General features: G+C 38.8%; 1 protein-coding gene across 2 annotated transcripts in view; it reads left to right on the top strand.

Annotated features, from left to right (window-relative positions):
* RAD50 (RAD50 double strand break repair protein) overlaps window positions 1-22,213 on the top strand; it is a 108,135-nt gene that overhangs the window by 13,491 nt on the left and 72,431 nt on the right. For both annotated transcript variants that reach the window (XM_055547873.1, XM_055547866.1), the window contains one exon: window positions 21,775-21,926. In XM_055547873.1, coding sequence (XP_055403848.1) covers window positions 21,775-21,926 — 152 coding nt within the window. The remainder of the gene's footprint in view (window positions 1-21,774; window positions 21,927-22,213) is intronic.

Here is a 22,213-nt window from a genome sequence, read left to right as displayed (position 1 = left end):
CCCGCTTTTCGGCTGCTCGCATTTTCCAGTTCTGAGCTCCCACCCACACTTGTTCATCAACTCTTCTCTCCTGAGTCACTCACACCTCCTACTGTGGGTGGAGCCATTCCCCTCACCTGAATTGCCCACATCCCCTTGGTTTTCCCAATATGCTATGTTCTTCTCAACATTTCAGTTTCTCTCACCCTCTTAGATCTTCAACTTCTCTTGTCTTTCTATTTCCCTGTTTTAATTTGACCCTGCACCTAATATTGTTTATCTTAAACAAATGCCTGGGTTTTTCTGGTTTTTCTCAGTAATTTTTCTTACCTGTGTTCAGTTGTTTCTATCTTTTTAGGTACTTTGATTTCCATGTTGCTCTATTTGCCTAACTTCACACCTTTCTCCTCTACTTCTTTCAAACTTTCAGCTACGTGAGTACATCCATTCTTCTTCTACCTAATTTGCATTTCTTCAGTTGACCTGGACCCTCAGAAGCTCATTTCTCTGTTATCTGCATCTCATCAAGTTTGTTTTGCTTCTGGCTGATACTGTAAATTTTCTGGATGCTTGTTTCCTCAGCAGTTTCTTTATCCCATTTTGTGGCCATATATTGCATTCCTAAAAGTGGGAGATACTAGAACATTTATAAATTGATAGGAATGACACTGGATAGAGGGGGAAATTGATCTAAGGGAGGGGACAATTATAGAGCAAAATCCTTGCGTAGGCAAGAAGAGATAAGATCCATTGCTCAGCTGAAGGAGTTAACGAGAGTGCACACTGTTTATCCATTGTAAAAGGATGGCAGGCAGAGTACATATGGTAAATTTGGTAGTGAGAGAATGAATCAATTCTCTTTTGATTGTTTCTATAGTCTCAGTGGAAAAAAGAAGTGAAATCATTAGCTGAGAGTGGGAGAAGGGGATGATTGAAGCTAGTAAAATTAAAAGGTAGTTTTTATTTCAGAGTAATTTGATTAGGGAAGTGTTAAAGGGTTATGTGACAGTGTCAAGGGGTCACTTGAAGTTTGTGGGTGAAAATTTATAGGGAGAGCAAGCATTATGTTTGTGTGTTTTCAGTTTTCTTCAGCTGCTCAGTGGCAGACATTGAGTGAGTTGGAAAGTTGGATTTAATCAAGGTTGAGGGTTTGCCTGGTAAATAAAATGAAGGGAGTAAGAGGCAAGGAATTTACTATATTCTTTTTTTTTCCAACTATGTTCTCAATAGATTTACTTATTTGATCAATCCCCTTATATGTAATGAATCTCCTATTGGTGCACCAGAACTCTAACACTCCATACTGGACCAACTCTACCCGCCATGTACACACACTCTTCATCCTGCTTGGGCTGTAACTCCTCACGCTGGCCCCCTCATGTGGATGTTTTCCCATTCCGCATGGGCTCTGACTTTCCATGCTAGGCTACCCCCCATTTTCCACCCATGAACACCTTGCTTACCTTTCTCAGCCACAAATACTCTTTACCACGAGGCCTCTTGTAGGGTGGCCGTCTCTAATCTAGCATCTGAATTGTCCCCGCAGGCTTCCCCCTGCCCATGTGGATTCCCTTGTCAGTGTTGTCAGGCTCTGCATCCCCACACTATGCCTTCCCCTAGGACAGACATTGTCCTTCTCCTGAGCTTGGTCATCCCTACTCACAGATGCCCTTTTAGCCTGCTTGAATTGACACCCTTGGACTTTGGAAACCCTGGGCCAAGCTGTCTGTCCATGTGTGTACCCTTGTCAGCCTACTCAAGCTCATTCAGCCTGCTCCATGCTGAGCTACCATGTCCCCCCACCTCCAGCTAGCATGCACGTGTACCTTCTTCTGCCCCATCTAATGGTTTTACAACTAGATTGTTTGGAAAGAAAAGGGCTTTTTTTTTTTTTTTTAAAACTAGATTGTGTGGAAAGAAAAGGGCATCCAGGTTTGATGCACGATACTGGATGCTTGGGGTTGGTGCACTGGGACGACCCAGAGGGATGGTATGGGGAGGGATGAGGGAGGCGGGATGAGGATGGGGAACACATGTATGCCTGTGGCAGATTCATTTCGATATATGGCAGAACCAATACAATATTGTAAAGTTTAAAAATAAAATTAAAAAAACAAACAAAAAAAAAAGAAAAGGGCTTATTATGTTTTTTTTGTTTTGGATAGAAATTCTTCTAAAGTGTAATATATGTTTCTCTGCCTTAATACCAGGGAAGCCCCTACTTTTTGAAGAGCATCAACAACAGCATTGTGCTTGAAATGCTACAAAATACGCCTTCTTGACAGGTAGATGCCAGGAGAAAAAATATGTATTTGCCTAACCAGGCTATTTGTAACTAACCAGGCATATTGTAAACAAGTTAACTCATTTTCTGGTACGTAGATGTGAAAAATCCTTTAACTGCCATGGATTAAAATCTCAGTAGTTACTTTCCTTGGCTTCCCTCCTAACTCAGTCAAGAATCTGCCTGCAATACAGGAGACCCAGGTTCGATCCCTGGGTCGGGAAGATCCCTGGTGAAGGAAATGGCAACCCACTCCCGTATTCTTGCCTAGAGAATCCCAGGGACAAAGAAGCCTGGCAGGTTATAGTCCGTGGGGTTGCAAAGAGTCGGACACAAGTCAGCGACTAAAATAGCTACTTTCCTTGGGATGAAATGATAGGATCAAGTCCCTGGGCAAAGCTGAATATTAATCTTTTGCCACCTCCTCACTAAGATGTCTGTATCTAAATTTCTCCTGGATTACTCTCAGCTTCTTGTCTTGCCTCCGTCCAGTCTGTTTACCCTGAAGACAAAATGGTTCTTGTAAAATGCATTGTCTACTGCATGGTTTTCCTTTAAAATCATTAACTTTAATGATTTTCCATTGCTTTAAGTCCAAAACTCTTTTAACATGTTTCAGAAAGCTTTTAATTAGTGAAACCGTCTTCTGTCTCTACTTTCCTTTTCCCTTCTTTCTGCAGAAAACTTTCTGAAATTACTTTAGCCATTCATTGTCTCAGATCTTTTCATCTGCTTACTCCTGCTTATCTTTGTCGGGTTTCTATTTAAATATTCATTTCTTTTAGAAAACCTTCCCAGTACTCTCCTAGATAAGTTAGATGCCTCTACTCTGTGCTCCCAGAGCATCTTGTACTTCTCTTATGATGCTTAACATTCCTTTTTCTACCCTTTTGTTTAACCCCTCTGTCTTCCATGCACCAAAGGAAAAAGTGTCATTTTTGAACCAAGACAACACATGAAAGCTGCTGCTGCTAAGTCGCTTCAGTCGTGTCCGACTCTGTGTGACCGCATAGACTGCAGCCACCAGGCTCCCCCGTCCCTGGGATTCTCCAGGCAAGAACACTGGAGTGGATTGCCATTTCCTTCTCCAATGCATGAAAGCTAATGAATGCCTAATAAATATTTGTTAAACAATTGATGAATATGAAAGTTAAATTTATGCTAAAAAGTCATTAAAAGATCACAAAAGTTACTTACGGTTTTTTTAAAAAGGCAAAACCCCAGAGTTTGTGATTTTGGTTGCAACAGAATAATGAGTATCATACTTGTGCTCCCAAGATGAACAACTATAAAACTGGAAAAAATATTTGAATCAACTCTTTCAGGCATTGGACAACAGATGCTGGGTTGTGATATCGAAGAAAAGAAAAATATATGTGGTGACTACACATTTATTCTAGCTTTCTACCTAGGGACACTTTGCAAACTTCAGTGCATAGAATTAGAATCCAACAGAGAGCAGTAGTCACTCGGCAGATGAAACAAAGAAGTTTGGGTTTGCTGAGGTGGTTGTAAATTGTGAGGCAAGGTTCAGGGGTGGGATTGCTGTGTAGAGATGGGACCCCAGAAATCTTCATAAGGAACCCATGAGTCTTTTGCCAGATACTAAGCTGCATGTGTTTTAGAATGAGATTCAGTGAGGACTAGCAGAGAACAGCTACTGGGGTAGAGAAGTGGGATTGTAAACTGAATAGAGATTCTAGCTTTCCTTCCAAGGAGCAAGTATCTCAATTTCATGGCTGCAGGCACCTTCCATAGTGATGTTGGAGCTCAAGAAAATAAAATCTGTCACTACTTGAAGTTTTCCCCCCTTCTGTTTGCCATAAAGTGATGGGACCAGAAGCCATGATCTTAGTTTTTTGGATGTTAAGTTTTAAGCCAGCTTTTTCACTCTCCTCTTTGACTTTCATCAAGAGGCTCTTTAGTTCTTCTTTGCTTTCTGCCATTAGAGTGTTGTCCTGTGTGTATCTGAGATTGTTGATATTTCTCCTGGCAGTCTTGATTCCAGCTTGTAATTCATCCAGCCTGGCATTTTGCATGATGTACTCTGCATATTAGTTAAATAAGCAGGGTGACAATATACAGCCTTGACAAAATGTTTTCCCAATTTTGAACCAGTCTGTTGTTCCATGTCTAGTTCTGACTGTTGTTTCCTGACCCACATAGGTTTCTAAGGAGGCAGGTAAGGTGGTCTGGTATTCCCATCTCTTTAAGGAATTTTCCACAGTTTGTTGTGATCCACACAAATACTTTAGCATAGTCAATGAAGTAGAAGTAAATGTTTTTCTGGCATTCCCTTACAAAAAGACCCCAATAAAAAAAAAGGAATACCAGTAGGTTGTTTTTTTCCTAAAGTATAGTTGATTGACGTTTTTGTGTTACTTTCAGGTGTACAACATAGCGATTCAGTATTTTTGCAGATTATACTGCATTATTGGTTTTTACAAGAAAATGGGTATAATTCCTTGTGCATTCTTGTTGCTTACCTTTTGTATGTAGTATCTTGTATCTGTTAATCCTTTATCCAAATTTATTCCTTTCCCCTCCTCTTTGGTATCCACAAGTTTGTTTTCTATATGTCTATTTATGTTTTGCATATACATTCATTTGTATTATTTTTTAGAGGGAATAACTATTTTTAAATATAATAATACAGATAAACATAAAAGGATGGAAAATGTACTAAAATATGCCAGCTAATAAATAGAAAACTGAATTGGCTATATTAACATCAGACAGTATACTTTAGAACTAGTAATGCTATTAGGGTAAGAAGTGATGTTTTATGATGATAGAAGAATCAGATCATCAAGAGGATATAACAGCTCTAGATTTGATCATATTTACTATCATTATTCTGAATTCTTTTTCAGGTAGTTTGCCTATTTCCTCTTCATTTATTTGGACTTCTGTGTTTCTAGTTTCTTCCTTCATTTGTGTAGTATTTCTCTGCCTTTTCATTATTATTATTATTTTTTAACTTATTGTGTTTGAGGTCTCCTTTTCCCAGGCTTCAAGGTTGAATTCTTTCTTTTGGTTTCTGCCTTCCTAAAGGTTGGACTAGTGGTTTGTGTAAGCTTCTTATGGAGTGAGATTTGTGCCGAGTTTTTGTTTGTTTGTTTGTTTTTCCTCTGATGGGCAAGGCTGAGTGAGGTGGTAATCCTGTCTGCTAATGATTGGATTTGTATTTTTGTTTTGTTTGCTGTTTAGATGAGGCATCCTGCACAGGGTGCTATTGGTGGTTGGATGATGCTGGGTCTTGTATTCTAGTGGTTTCCTTTATGTGAATTCTCACTATTTGGGCTTCCCTATAGCTCAGATGGTTGGAGAAGGCAATGGCACCCCACTCTAGTATTCTTGCCTGGAGAATCCCAGGGATGGGGGAGCCTGGTGGGCTGCCGTCTGTGGGGTCACACAGAGTCAGACACGACTGAAGTGACTTAGCATAGCTCAGATGGTAAAGGATCTGCCTGTAGTGCAGGAGACCCAGGTTCGATTCCTGGGCCAGGAAGATCCCCTGGAGAAGGGAATGGCAACCCACTCTAGTACTCTTGCCTGGAGAATCCCATGGACAAAGGAGCCTGGCAGGCTACAGTCCATGGGGTCACAAAGGGTCAGACAGGACTGAGTGACTAACACTAACACTACTAGGATTAGTTCTCTGGTAGTCTAGGGTCTTGGAGTCAGTGCTCCCACTCCAAAGGCTCAGGGCTTGATCTCTGCCATGTACAGCAGCACCATCCTCACCCACAGCTGGTGCTCACAACATCCATTCCTGCTCCTGGTGAGTCTGCAGTGAGTCTACAGGGCTCGGCTAGGGCACACATTATTTTTAATCACTCTAAAACATTCACAAATATTCTGAACTGTAAAACAAGTGTAAATAAATTGCAAAGAATTGAAGTCATACAGAATATATTCTCTGACCATACTAGAATTAGACTAGAAGTCAATAAGAAAAAATCTCCAGATACTTGAAAATTAGACAGTACGTTTCTCAATAACCCATGGGTCAAAAAAGGAATCATGAAAGTAATTTGAAAAATACTTTAAATAAAATGAAAGCATACCATATAAATATTTGTGGACTGCAGGTAAGTAATGGTTAAAGATTTATAGGATAACATGTTTATATTAGAAAAGAAAAAATGCCTAGAATTAATGACTTGAGCTTTTATCTTAAGAAACTTGAAAGACAAGAGCTAATTAAACTCTTAAATAAAAGAGAAATTAAATAAAGATAAGAGCAAAATCAGTGATATAGAATACAGAGACAATAGAACCAGTGAAAGCAGAATGTGGTTCTTTTCTTTTTTTAATCAATAAAATGAATAAACCTCTAAGCAAAGTGATAAATAAGCCACAAATTACCAGTATTAGGAATGAAAGAGACAACATCACTGTGAATCCTACAGCCATTATATAGGTAATAAGGGAATATTGCTAGGAGGTTTATGCCAGTAAATTCAGCAACTTAGATGAAATGAACAAATTCTCTTAAGAACATAAACTACCAAAGTTTACTCAAAAAATATACCTTCTGAAGAAACTGAAAATCCTTACACCAAGAGTTTCAGGTTCTGATAATTTTACTGGTGAACTGTAAAAAAACATTTTAGGAAGAAATAGTGTCAATTCCACACGAACTGTTTTCAGAAAAGAGGCAAAGGAAATATGTCCCAACTCATTTTATGAAGGTGGTATTACTGTGTTACCAAAAACTAGACAAAGGCATTACAAGAAAACTACAGATGAGTAACTCTCACAAATGCAGAGATCCATAACAAAATATTAGCAAGTCAAATTCAGCATTGTATACGTAAAGATAATACACTATGACAGAGGTCCAGAATTTAGTAGTAGGAGGAGAACATCCACAAAATCCTGATTGGGAGTCAGAGCCCAAGAGAAGAATGTGTTAGTCCATAGTGATATTTTAAAAATGAAAAACAAGGTGGCATTTGTGGGGGGGGGGGGGGGGGGGGTGCTGCGGGGCAGGGTGTGAAGGATAAATCCCTTCCTTATAGTAGAATCTTAATAAATACAGGAGGAATAATGGAATTAGAAAATTATCCTTTGATAGCTATCACAGTAATAATTCATACAAGAAACATTAATAGAGGTGCTAAGACTGATGAAGGAAAAGCTTGATGAGATATGATACATTTACACAGTCTCAATGTATCTGTTTCCCAAATATTGACAGCAAAGCAAAAAATAATATGATGGAGAAGCCTGGCAGATACCACCTTTACCAGGAGATAGAAGGTAACATTCTCAGTAATGATACAAATTGAAATAGTGCCCATCTGATAAGATGCAATGTAAAGAATATATCATCACTTCTGTGATACTGCTGTAGAAAAGTGAAGTTGCTCAGTTATGTCTGACTCTTTGTGACCCCATGAATAGTAGCCCACCAGGCTCCTCAGTCCATGAAATTTTCCAGGCAAGAGTACTGGAGTGGGTTGCCATTTCCTTCTTCAGGGGAACCCAGGTCTCCCACATTGTGGGCAGATGCTTTACCATCTGAGCCACCAGGGAAGCCTGATATTGCTGTAAAGATGCATAATCTGATTCTAGTCCTGAAGACATATTAGAAAAATATAAATTTGGGGACACATTCTATAAAATAATGTTCAGTAATTTTTAAAATTATCAGTCATGAAAGTCAGGGAAAATCTGAGGAACTATTCCAGATCGAAAGAAACTAAAGAGACATGACAACAATGTGTAATTCTGAATAATGCACAATATAATGTGTAATTCTGAACTGGATCCTGTTATTGTAAAGGACATATTGGGACAGTTGCAAAATGGAATGGGAACTGAGGACCATACGGTAGTAATATATCATTCTCAATTTCCTGATTTTTACAGTAAAAAATGCCCTTGTTTCGTAGGAAATACTGGTGTTTGGATGTCAGATCAGCAATTCATTCTCAGGTGGTTTGAGTGGAAAAGTCATGATGTATATTGTATTTCCGTTTTTCTGTAAGCTTGTGATTGTTTTTTAAAATATTAAAAACAAACACTTGGTTCTTAAAAAGATAAAATTCATTTATTTTAAAAATAATGGAGGTAGATAATATAGTTCTGGTAAATTGAACTGTACTTTTCCTCATGCATGTATTTTTTTAATTCACTTACAATTTGTTTAAATTTATTTATGTGGTTCCACTGGGTCTTAGTTGTGGCATGTGGGATTTTTTGTTGTTGCTGTTGCAACACTCATATTCTTAGTTGTGGCATGTGATCTAGTTCCCTGACCAGGGATCAAACCTGAGCCCCCCACATTGGGAGAACAGAGTTTTAGCCAGTGGACCACTAGAGAAGTCCCTTAATTTACTTTAAAAAAATTTTAATTTCATATTGAGGTATAGTCGATTTCCAGTGTTGTGTTAGTTTCAGGTGTACAGCAAAATGATTCTCTTAAACAATACATATGCCTTTTTTTCCCCCAGATTCTTTTTCCCCCAGATTCTTTTTCCCCCAGATTCTTTTTTCCCCCAGATTCTTTTCCCTGATTATTCCTAATCAATATTACAGAATATTGATTAGAGGCTCTTATGATATTACAGTAGGTCCTTGCTGATTGAGTATTTTGTATATGTGTGTGTGTGTTAGTTGTTCAGTCATGTCCAACTCTTTGCAACCCCACGAACTGTAGCCTGCCAGGCTTCTCTGTTCATGGAATTCTCCAGGCAGAGTACTGGAGTGCATTGCCATTCCCTTCTCCAGGGATCCCGACCCAGGGATCAAACCCTGGTCTCCTGCATTGCAGGCAGATTCTTTACCATTTGACCTACAGGGAAGTCCTGTATTTTATATATAGTGATAGTGATAATGAAGTCACTCAGTCGTGTCCGATTCTTTGCAACACCATGGACAGTAGCCAACCAAGGTCCTCCGTCCATGGATTGTCCAGGCAGGAATACTGGAGTGGGTTGCCATTTCCTTCTCCAGGGGATCTTCCCGTCCCAGGGATTGAACCCGGGTCTCCCGCATTGTAGGCAGATTCTTTACCATCTGAGCCACCAGGGAAGGCCTAATTTTATATATAGTAGTATGTTAATCTCAACCTCATAATTATCCTCCACCCCTAGCCTTTCCCTGTTGGTAACTATAAGTTTGTTTTCGAAGTCTGTGAATCTTTCTGTTTTATAAATAAGATTTTTTTTAGATTTCATATATAAGTGATATCATATTCTTCTTTGTCTCAGCATGATCATCTCTGGGTCCATCCATGTTGCTCCAAATGGCATTATTTCATTCTTTTTTTTTTTTTTTTTAATGGCTGATTAATACTCCATTGTATATATTACCACATCTTCCTTATTAGTTCTTCTGTTGATGGATATTTAGGTTGCTTCCATGTCATGGCTATTATAAATAGTGCTACAGTGAACATTGGGGTGTATGTATCCTTTTGAATCATGGTTTTCTCTGGGTATATGTCCAGGAATGGGATTGCTGTATAATATGGTAGTTCTATTTTTAGTTTTTTAAGGAACTTCAGTACTGTTCTCCATAGTGGCTGTACTAATTTAAATTCCCACCAACAGTGTAGGAGTTTTCCCTTTCCTCTTCACCCTCTCCAGCATTTATTGGTTGTAGACTTTTTGATGATGTCCATTCTGACCAGTGTGAGGTGATACATCCTTGTAGTTTTGATTTGCATTCTCTAATAATTAGCAATGTTGAGCATCTTTCATGGGCCAATTGGCCATCCGTATGTCTTTTTTGGAGAAATGTCTGTTTAGGTCTTCTGCCCATTTTTTGATGGGATTGTTTTTTCTGTTGTTGAGTTGTATGAGTTGTTTGTATATTTTGGAAATTAGCCCTTGATCACATTGTTTGCAGATATTTTCTCCCATTCTGTAGGTTGTCTTTTCATTTTGTTTATGGTTTCTTTTGCTATGCAAAAGCTTGTAAGTTTGACTAGGTCCCATTTGTTTATTTTTGCTTTTATTTCTATTGCCTTGGGAAACTGACCTAAGAAAACATTGGTACGATTTATGTCAGAGAATGTTTTTGCTAATGTTCTCTTCTAGAAGTCTTATGGTGTCATGTCTTATATTTAAGTCTTTAAGCCATTTTGAGTTTATTTTTGTGTATAGTGTGTTCTAAGTTCATTGTTTTACATGTGGCTCTCCAATTTTGCCCATACCACTTGCTGAAGAGATAGTCTTTTTCTTGTTGTAAATTCTTGTCTTGTCAATTAATTGACCATAGTTGTGTGGATTTTTCTGTGCTGTCTTATTCCATTCCATTGATCCATGTCTGTTTTTGTGCCAATACCACACTGTTTTGATTATTGTAGTTTTGTTAGTGTTGTCTGATATCTAGGAGGGTTATGCCTCCTGGTTTGTTCTTCAGGATTGCTTTGGTGATACTAGTCTTAAATGGTTCCATATGAATTTTAGAATAACTTACTCTAGTTCTATGAAAAATGTCATGGGTAATTTGATAGGGATTGCCTTAAATCTGTAGATTGCTTTGGGTAGTATGAACATTTTAATAATAATAGTTCTTCCAAGCCAAGAGCTTGGGATAGCTTTCCATTTCTCTGCATCATCTTAAGTTTTCTTTTTTTTTTCTTAATATATATATTTTATTGAAGTATAGTTGACTTAATGTTTCAGATGCACAGTAAGGTGATTCAGTTATACACAAATATTAGTTTTGAAATTATTTTCCATTATAGGTTATTAAAAGATGTTGACTGTAGTTCCCTGTGCTATCTAGTAAACCTTTGTTGCTTGTTGCATATCTGTTTTTTTAAATTGGAAATCTAGCATTCTATTTGTAAGTCAAACAAGTGGAATAAAAATATCATAAATGTTTTAGGTAGAGAAACATTCATAAGTTTTCTAAAATATATCTAATATATATTATTTATACATATATATACAAAAGCTTTTCTACTATGCTTGATAAAGTTTTGAGAAAGAACATCCAAAAAAAAAAAGATGGAGAAATTGGAAAACATAAACTAAATGAGATAGGAGCACTGACTATGTAATAGAAAAAGTGAAACTAGATAAAAGTAAAAGATCATCGTATAGTCCAGTTGTGTTTAAATATGGTTGCATATTAGAAATATATCTGAAGCTCTGGCCAAAAAACCCCCAATATCTGGGCATTTGTATTTTTCAAAAAATTCGAAGATAATTCTGATATGCATCTGGATTTTAAAAAGTGATTACAGATTTTTCTGTTAAACGGTAGTTTTAGTGATACTGAATTCTATTATTTTCCTGTTGACCAGTCATGATGCAGTGGTATTAAGGGAGTAACAGTTACATGATCACAATAGTAAAAGATATTTATCAGTTTTCACAATCAGTAGCCAGACCAAAAAAAAGAGATAATTACAGTGGCAAGCCATAATGGGAGCATGATTAATCTAGCAATATAAACTAGTCACGTACAACTTGAGGGGTCACGCAGAGTGGTGTGGGAAGTGGAAGTGCACACATGCACGTGTTGTCACCTGCCCAGCCAGTCTGTGTCTTTCGGTTGGTGCATTTAATCCATTTACATTTAAGGTAATTATCAATATTATGATCCTTTTACCATCTTCTTGGGCTTTCCTGGTGGCTCAGAGGTTAAAGTGTCTGCCTGCAATGCGGGAGACCCAGGTTCGATCCCTGGGTCGGGAAGATCCCCTGGAGAAGGAAATGGCAGCCCACTCCAGTACTCTTGCCTGGAGACTCCCACGGAGGGAGGAGCCTGGTGGGCTGCAGTCCATGGGGTCGCAAAGAGTCGGACACGACTGCACGACTTCACTTCACCATGTTCTTAATTGTTTTAGGTTTATTTTCTGTAGGTCTTTTCCTGCTCTTGTTTTCCTGCCTAGAGAAGCTCCTTTTAACTTTTGCTTGTCTGGAAAGATGATGATTTCTCTATCAGATCTGAATGAGAATCTTGGTGGGTGGAGTATTCTTGGTTGTAGGTTCTTTTCTTTCATGCCATTCCCTTCTAGCTTGTAGAGTTTCAGTTGAGAGTTCCCTGATGGGAGTTCCCTTGTATGTTTTTTGCAGTTTTTTCCTTGTTGCTTTTAATATTTTATTTTTGTCTTTAATTTTTGTCAGTTTGATTACTATGTGCCTTGGTGTGTTCCTCCTTGGGTCTATCCTGCCTGAGGCTCTGCTTCTGGGACTTGGATGACTATTTGCTTGAAGTTTTCAGCTGTTATCTCTTCAAATATTTTCTCAGGTCCTTTCTGTCTCTCTTCTTCTGGAACCTCTATAATGCAAATGTTGAAGCACTTAATGTTGTCCCATAGGTCTCTTAGGCTGACTTCATTTCTTTTCATTCTTTTTTCTATATTCTTTTCTGTGGCAGTGATTTCCACCATTCTGTCCTCTAAGTCATTTATCTGTTCTTCTGCCTCAGTTATTCTGCTATTGATTCCTTCTAGTATATTATTCATCTCTGTTTGTTCTTTAGTTCTTGTAAGTCATTGGTAAACATTTCTTGCATCTTCTCCATTGTTTTCCCAAGATCCTGGGTCATCTTTACTATCATTCTGAATTCTTTTTCTGGAGGGTTGCCTGTCTCCACTTCATTCAGTTGTTTATCTGGGATTTTATCTTATCCCTTCATCTGGGACATAACTTTCTGCTTTTTCATCCTGATATAACTTTCTGTAATTTGGTTTTTGCTTTAGCTGCTGTGGGGTCTGCGCTTCTTCCTGCTTCTTCTGTCAGTTCTCTGATGGAGGAGGCTGAGAGGCTTGTTTAAGCTTGCTATGGGAGGGGCTGGTGGTAGAAAAAACTGGGTCTTGCCCTGGTGGGCAGGGCCTTGCTCAGTAAAGCTTTAATCCAGTTATCTGCTGATTGGTGGGGTTGCACTCAAACCTCCCTCATAGTTGTTTGGCCTGAGGCTACCCAGCCCTGGGGTCTGTGGGCTCTATGGTAGGGTTAATGGTGGCCTCTAAGAGGGCTTACGCCCAAGGGGTACCTTCTCAGACTGCTGCTGCTAGTGCCCCCTTCCCTGTGTGAGCCCTTGCCAACCCATGCCTCCACAGGAGACCCTCCAACACTAGTAGGTAGTTTTGGTTCAGTCTCTTGTGGGGAGACTGTGCTCCTTTCCTCTGGGTCTTGGTGGGCACAAGAGTTCGTGCTCTCCAAGACTGGAGTCTCTGTTTACCCTAGTCTTGTAGGAGTCTAGTAATCAAATCCCACTGGCTTTCAAAGTTAGATTCTCAGGGGATTCCCAGTCCCTTTATCAGATCCCCAGGCTGTGAAGCCTGATGTGGAGTTCAGAACCTTCACAACAGTGGGAGAACTTCTTTGATATTATTGTTCTTCAGTTTGTGGGTCACCCGCCCAGTAGGTATAGAATTTGATTTGTGATTGTGGCCCTCCTGCCGTCTTACTGCAGCATCTTCTTTGTCTTTGGCCGTGGGGTATCTTCTTTTGATGGGCTCCAGCGACCTCCTGTCAGCGGTTATTCAGCAGATAGTTACAGTTTTGCTCTCTCGCGGAAGATGAGCACGCATCCTTTTATTCCACCATCTTGACCGGAACCTCAGTTTTCTTTACTAATGTTTTATAGTCTTCAGTGTAGAAGTTTTTCACTTCTTTGGTGAAGCTTATATCTAAGTATTTTATTTTTGAGATTGCAATTTTAAAAAGTATTTTCTTTTCCAGTTTTCTTTCTGAGATTTCATTGTTGGTGTAAAGAAATGTAGCCGATTTCTGTCTGTTGATCTTGTATCTTGCTACCTTGCTGGATTCTTTTTTTAGTTCTAGAAGCTTTTGTGTGAGTCTTTAGGGTTTTCTATGTTACTGTTATTGTTCAGTCGTGTCCAACTCTTTGCAGCCTCATGGAGTGCAGCATGCCAGGCTCCCCTGTCCATCACTCTCTCTTGGAGTTTGTTCAGATTCATGGTCATTGAGTTGGTGATGCTATCTAACCATCTCATTCTCTGCCACCCCCTTCTCCTTTGGTTGTCAGTCTCTCCCAGCATCAGGGTCTTTTCCAATGAGTCAGCTCTTTGCATCAGGGGACCAAAATATTGGAACCTCAAGCATCTGTCCTTCCAGTGAATATTCAGGGTTGATTTCCTTCAGGGTTTGATCTCCTTGCATTCCAAGAGAGTCTCAAGAGTCTTCTCCAGCCCCACAATTTGAAAGCATTAATTCTTCAGCACTCAGCCTTCTTTATGGTCCAACTCTCACATCTATACATGATTACTGAAAAACCATAGCTTTGACTATATGGATCTTTGTCAGCAAAGTTATGTCTCTGCTTTTAATACACTGTTTAGGTTTGTCATAGCTTTCCTTCCAAGGATCAAGCATCTTTTAATTTCATGGGTGCAGTCAACATCCACAGTGATTTTGGAGCCTAGGAATAATAAAATCTGTCATTACTTCTGCTTTTTCCCCTTCTGTTTGTCATGAAGTGATGGAACCAGATGCCATGATCTTAGTTTTTTGGATGTTGAGTTTTAAGTCAGCTTTTTCACTCTCCTGTTTTACCCTTATCAAGAGGCTTTTTAGTTCTTCTTCACTTTCTGCCCTTAGAATAGTATCATGTGTGTATCTGAGATTGTTGATATATCTCCTGGCAGTCTTGATTCCAGCTTGTGATTCATCCAGCCCTGTATTTCCCATGATGTACTACTCTGCATATAAGTTAAATAAGCAAGGTGACAATATACAGCCTTGTACTCCTTTCCCAATTTTGAACCAGTTCATTGTTCCATGTCTAATTCTAACTGTTGCTTCTTGACCTGTGTACAGGTTTCTCAGACAGGTAAGGTGGTCTGGTATTCCTATCTCTTTAGGAATTTTCCACACAGTCAAAAGCTTTAGTGTAGTCAATGAAGTAGGTGTTTTTCTGGAATTTCCTTGCTTTCTCTGTGACCCAGTAAATGTTGGTTATCTGATCTCTGTGAGAGAGTCACTTCCTAGGCAGGTTGATAAGGGGTCCCCAAGGAGAGAGGGGTCTGGAATTCTCAAGGAGGAAGAAAGGACAAACTTTTTTTCTTTCTCCACATTCCTTAGGATTATATAACAATAATGTATCCTGCCTGAGGACAGTCTCTGGATTAAACCTTCTGGCTAATTCTATTATCTTAAAATGTGAATTATGGAAGTAGGTCTGATGAGGTCTTTACAACCTCCAGACATTCTTTGGATTATATAACTTCATTGTTAACACTAGCAAGCAGGTACTCTTTCTGCCCCCTTCTGATGCCTATGTCAGAAGCTTTCTCTATCTCCTTTATACTTTAATAAAACTTTATTACACAAAAGCTCTGAGCCATCAAGCCTCATCTCTGGCCCTGGATTAAATTCTTCTCCTCCGGGGGCCAAGAATCCCGGTGTCTTCGCGTGATTCAACAACAACCTTTCATCTGGTTTCTCTGCCTTTTCTAAATCCAGTTTGTATGTCTGGAAGTTCTCAGTTGATGCACTGAGGAGTCCTAGCTTGAAGGATTTTGAGCATAACCTTTCCAGGATGGGAAAAGGTCAGATTTTCATTCCAGTCCCAAAGAAGGGCAATGCCAAAGTGTTTTCTATATATAATATCATATCATCTGCATACAATGGCAGTTTTACCTCTTTCCTTCCAATTTGGATCCCCCCCCCCCCCTTTATTTTGTCTTACTGATAAGCCATGGCTAGGTTTTCCTCTACTGTGTTGAATGAAAGAGATGAGAGTGAGCATCCTTGTTTCATTCCAGATGTTAGCAGGAAGACTTCCAACTTTTCACCACTGAGTATTATATTAACTGTGGATTTGTCACAAATAGCTTTTATTGTCTTGAGATGTGTTCCCTCTATATCCAGTTTGGTAAGACTTTTTATCATGAATGGATGTTGCTTTTTGTCAGATGTTTTTCTCTGCATCTATTGAGATGATCATGTGGTTTTTGTCTTTTCTTTTGTTTGTGTCTTCTGTCACATTGATTGATTTGCTTTTGTTGAACCAACCTTATAAACTTAAGATGAATCCCACTTGATTGTGGTGTGTGATATTTTTTATGGGTAGTCGGATTCAGTTTGCTAATATTTTGTTGAGAATTTTTGCATCCATATAAAGGCAGCCCACCAGGCTCCCCCGTCCCTGAGATTTTCCAGGCAAGAGTACTGGAGTGGGGTGCCATTGCCTTCTCCGAAACCAAAGATATTGGCCTGTAATTTTCTTTTTGATGGTGTCTTTGTCTGGTTTCTGTATCAGGGTTGAAAGTGTTTCCTGCTCTTCCATTTGTTGGAAGAGGATCAGTGTAAGTTCTTTATATGTTTGATAGAATTCTCCTGTGAAGCTGTCTGGTCCTGGACTTTTGTAGAATGCTTTTTTGTTTTAAAATAATTTTATTTATTTTTGGTTGTGCTGGGTCCTTGTTGCTGCTTGGGCTTCTCTCTGGTTGCAGTGAGTGGGGGCTACTCTGGTTGCCGTGTGCAGGCTTCAGTAGCTGTGGCTCACTAGTTGTGGTGCTCAGCCGTAGTTGCTCCTCAGCGTGTGGCATCTTCCTGGGCCAAGGATTGAACCCGTCTCCTTTATTGGCAGGCAGATTCTTTACCTCTGAGCCACCAAGGAAACCGTATAGAGTACTTTTTAATTACAGATTCTGTTTTGCTTCTAGTGATTGATCTGTTTCTTCTTGATTCAATTTTGGTGGAGTATATGTTTCTAGAAACTTGTCCATTTCTTTTAGGTTGTCGAATTTGCTCCCATGTGATTGTTCATAGTATTCCCTTAGGTTTTTTTGTATTTCTGCAGTATCAGTTGTTACATCTCCTTTGACATTTCTTATTTTGTTGATTTGGATTCTCTATTCTTCCTGGTCAGGCTGGTCAGGCTGGCCAGAGGTTGTTAATCTTGTCTGTCCTTTCAAAGAACCAGGTCTTGGTTTTATTGATTTTTTTTTTTCTCATATTTAAAAATAAAATTGTATTTTACTCTTTTTCTTTCAGATTTTTATTATTTCCTTCTTTTGGCTGATTTTAGGTTTTCTTTTCCTTTTTTTTTTTTTTTCCCTGATTTCTTAAAGTGGTAGTTTAGGTTGTTTGTTTGAGATTTTTCTTGTTTTTGAGGAAGGAATGTATCACTATGGACTTCCCTCTAAGAACTACTTTTGCTGCATTCCAGAGATTTTGCATGGTTGTGTTTTCATTGTCATTTGTCTCAAGGTATTGTAAAATTTCCTTTTTAATTTCGTCATTGACTCATTGGTTTTTTAGTAGCATGTTGTTTAATCTCCAGTAAATTTTTTTTTCTCATTTCTTTTTCTGTGGTTAATTTCTAGTCTCATGCTGTTGTGGTCAGAAAAGATGCTTGAGATAATTTCTGTACTCTTAAATTTGCTGAGGCTTGTTTTTTGTTGTAGTATGTGATCAATCCTAGAGAATGTTCAGTGTGCGCTTGAAAAGAATGTGTATTCTGGGATTTTTTTGGCTGTAATGTCCTGAAAATATCAATTATGTCTAACTGTTTTATTGTATCACTTAGGATTTTTGTTTCCTTACTGAGTCTCTGTCTAGAAGATCTGTCCATTGATGTGAGTGTGGTGTTACAGTTTCTTATTATTGTATTCCTGTCAGTTTCTTCCTGTATGTGTGTTAGTATTTATTTTATGTATTTGGATGCTTGTATCTTAGGTGCATATATGTTGTGTAAAATCCTTTTCTTGTATTGATCCTTTTGTCATTGTATAGTATCTTTATCTTCTTTATGGCCCTTTTTAAAAAGGAATTGAATCATATGCATTTATTTCTTTTTGGATATGCTGGGTCTTCATTGCTGTGTGGGGGCTTTCTCTGTCTAAGGTGGGCAGCGGTTCCTCTCCAGTCGCGGTGTACTGGTGTTTCTCTTGTTGAAGAGCCTGGGCTCTAGAGTTACAGACTCAGTATTTGCAGTGCACATAGGCTTAACTGCCTTGCAGCGTGTGTGGTCTTCCCATTCCAGGGATCAAACCCTTGTCCTCTGCATTGACATATGAGTTTTTAACCCGTGGACTACAAGGGAAGTCCTGTGGCCTTTGTTTTAAATTCTGTCTTGTCTGATACAAGTATTGTAATCCCTGCTTTTTTGTCATTTCTGTTAGCATGAAATATCTTTTTCCATCCTCTCACTTTGAATCTGTATGTGTCCTTTGCCCTGAAGTGGTTATCTTTAGGTATATTGTAGGCTCTTGTTTTTTTTTTAATCCAATCTGCCACTCTGTCTTTTGATTAGAGCATTTAGTCCATTGACACTTAAGGTAATTATTGATAGATATGTATTTATTGCCATTTTAAACCGCATTTTCCTCTTGATTTTGTATTTCTTTGTTCCTTTTTGTTTTTCCTGTTGTGCTTTGATTTTTTTTTTTTTTTTTTGTATTATACGTATGTTCTTTTTGTTTTTTGTGAATCTATTTTATGTTTTTGATTGTGGATATCCTGTTTTTCAAGTATGTCAACCCCTTCCTTATGTATTTCTCTTAGACTGGTAGTCATACAGGCTGAAAGACATCCTAGGAAGAAAACTACATTTTCTTCCTTTCCTTGTCCACATGTTATGATTTTGATGTCCTGTTCTACATCTTCATGTTCATCCTTTTGTTCTTCATTGTGTTATCACTTTAATAGAAGTTTAAAAAAATTGTTTATATGTGTAATGGTTTAAGTGATTTACTTTCCAGTTTTGATTTTCTCTTATAGATTCTTATTTTCTTTAAAGATTTAGAGAAGATCTTCCAATATTTCCTTTAAGATAGGTTTAGTAGTGCTGTGTTCTTTTAGTTTATGCCTGTCTGAGAAATTCTTTATCTCTTCTTCTTTTCTAAATTATCTTGCTGGGTAGAGTATTCTAGGTTATGAATTTTTCCCTTTCAAGACTTGGACTGTATCTTGCCACTCCCTTCTGTCTTGTAGTGTTTCTGTACAGGTGATAAACCTGCTGCTGCTGCTGCTAAGTCACTTCAGTTGTGTCCAACTCTGTGTGACCCCATAGATGGCAGCCTTATGAGGGCTCCTTATAATTAATCTTTGTTTTTTTCTTTCTGCCTTAAGAATTTTCTCTTTAACTTTTGCCATTTTTATATAATATGTCTTAGTGCAGATCTGTTTGGGTTTATCTTATTTGGGATCTCCTGTGCTTCTTGTTAGGGCTTTCCAGATGGCTGAGTGGGTAAGGAATCCACCTGCAATGCAAGAGTCAGAGGAGATGTGAGTTCAGTCTCTGGGTTGGGAAGATCCCCTGGAGGAGAGCATGACCACCCACTCTGGTATTCCTGCCTTGAGAATCCCATGGACAGAGCAGGATATCTGTTTCCTTTTGTAGGTTTGGGAAGTTTTCGGCCATGATTACTTCAGATAATTTTAGACCCCCTTCTGGTAGCCATCTTATTGGTGGACTTGCATGCCTTATACTATCCCATAGGTCTCTTATATTGCTTTCATTTTTTTCATTTGGCTTTCTATCTGCTGTCCTGATTGAATGATTTCCATTATTTTATCTTCCAGGTCACTTATTCATTATTCTGCATTGTTTATTCTGCTGTTCATTGGTTTTAGCTCAGCCTTCATCTCTGCAAATAAATTTTCTAATCATTCTTGGTTCTTTGTAGTCCTTTATTTCTTTTTACAGTAGTCTGCATTTCTGTTGATAGCCTTTCTTAATTCCTTCAGTATTTTCATTACCTCCTTTTTGAAGTTGATGTTTATTAAAAGAGGTCTGTTTCATTGTTCTTTTGGGGGATTTCTCTTGGTCTTTTAATTGAGAATGGTTCTTCTGCTTGTTCATTTTACTTATACTTTTCTTACTCTGAGTTTAGGAAAACTAGTTATATACTGTGGCTTTGTAGGGCTGTTTATATGTGAGGTTGTCCCTTTGTAGCTTGTCTAGGATTAATACATTTGATATGAGGGCACTTTCTAGTATGGATGCCTAGAGCCTCTTTCTTCAGTGTGTACTGGTTTTTATCCCCTTGATGGGAGTGTACATATGCAGGAGCTTATTGCCCAGTCCTGAGGTTCGCCGTGGTGGCCCAGGGGCACCCCTGGGGCAGGCGATGGGAACGGACGTGGCTCTTGACTATTCTGGAGTCTGCTCAGGCAGCAGTAGGAGCTTGTGACTGCTCTTGGGTTCTGGCAGGGAGGTGGTGGGGACTTGCAACCATTCTTGGTGTCTGGAATGGAAGTGGTGGGGGCTGAAGAGCACTAGAAGCGCATGCTGCAGGCAGTGTCCTGTCCACTGCTAGTACGCACACTGGGGAAAGGGACTGTAATCTGAGTCCTACCCCTCTTCTCGTTGCACCCCCTAAACAATGGTACCTAGCCTCTAAGGTCGCCCAGGCTTCCTTTGAGTTGAGCTCAGACTGGCTTCCAGCCCCACGCTCCAGACTGTTCCTGCAGGGCCAACTGTAGTTCTCTTTGGTTCTGATCTCTGAAGCCCGCCTGTCAGCACTCAGTCCCTGTCCGCACCAACAGAAGAGCACCTCAGGCTAAGGAGTGCAGGTTGGCAGCACCGACCATCTGTGCAGTTTTCCCTCTGGCCTGACTATACAAACGAGCTGCACATTCTTCTCTGAGACTCAGAAACTCCCCTTATGTCCTGGCCAATCTCCTGCCAGTGAGGAGGTTCACAGGGTGCGGGAATCTTTCCTCTTTCATGGCTCCCTTCCACCGGTGCAGGTCCCATCCTGATTCCTTTCTCTATTTCTTTTTGTTCTTTTTTCCTACCTGGTTATGTGGAGATTTTCTTAACCTTTCAGAAGTCTGAGGTCTTCTGCCAGCTTTAGAATAGATACTCGGTGAGAATCATTCTACATGTAGATTTATTTTTGATGTTTGTGGGAGAAGGTAAACTTCAAGTCCTACTATTCTTCCATCCTGATGGCTCCCCTGTATGTCTTTTTTGGAGAAATGTCTAGTTAGATTTTCTGTCCATTTTCTGATTGGGTTGTTTGTTGATAGTGAGCTGCATGAGCTGTTTGTATATTTTGGAGGTTAATCCCTTGTCAGTCACATTATTTTCAAATATTTTCTCCCATTCTGTGGGATGAATTTTCCTTTTGTTTATGGTTTCCTTCACTCTGCAAAAGCTTTGAGGTTTAATTAGGTTCCATTTGTTTTTGTTTTGATTAGTCTAAGAGGTAGCCCTAAAAAGATACTGCTGCGATTTATGTCAAAGATTGTTCTGCAACAGTTTTCCTCGAAGAGTATTATAGTATCCAAACATACAGTTAGGTCTTTGATCCATTTTGAGTTCATTTTTGTGTATGGTATTAGAGAATGTTCTAATCTCATTCTTTCACATGTCACACACCAATTTTCCCAGTACCACTTATTGAAGAGACTGCCTTTTCTCCATCATATATTCTTGCCTCCATTGTTGTAGGTCAATTGACCATTGGTACGTGGGTTTATTTCTGATCTTTCTAGCCTGTTCACTTGATCTGTAAGTTTGTGTTTGTGTCATTATGTACTGTTTTGATTACTGTAGCTTTATAGTATAGTCTGAAGTATTAAGGTAGCATGATTTTCCTCTTTTTACCTTCAAAGGTTGCTCAAGAAACAGATGTTAGAGCCCAGATTCGTCTACAGTTTCGTGATGTCAATGGAGAACTTGTGGCTGTGCAGAGATCTATGCTTTGTACTCAAAAAAGCAAAAAGACAGAATTTAAAACCTTGGAAGGAGTCATTACTAGAACAAAGTAGGTGTTTATTTTATATTTGAACGTCTGATCCTTTTTGTCTTTCGGTCTACAAACCTGTATGTTTTTATTCTACATTTTAAGTTTATTTTAAGGGGACTTACTATTTTCTTTCTTTTTAAAAGTATTTCAACGTAACTATGCTTACAGAAATACACTCATATGGGTTAATAGAATACACAATTTGGACCAAAATCCTGGTACAAGGTTTGCTTGGGGAAAAAAAAAAAACACCAAAAGATTTGCAGTCTGGTTTTTTAATCTACTCAAAATGGAACTTATTAATT

This window comes from Bubalus kerabau, chromosome 1 (assembly GCF_029407905.1).
Source record: "Bubalus kerabau isolate K-KA32 ecotype Philippines breed swamp buffalo chromosome 1, PCC_UOA_SB_1v2, whole genome shotgun sequence".
Lineage (NCBI taxonomy): Eukaryota > Metazoa > Chordata > Mammalia > Artiodactyla > Bovidae > Bubalus > Bubalus kerabau.
Note: the sequence above shows the minus strand (reverse complement) of the source record. Positions and strands in the feature narration are given on the sequence as shown.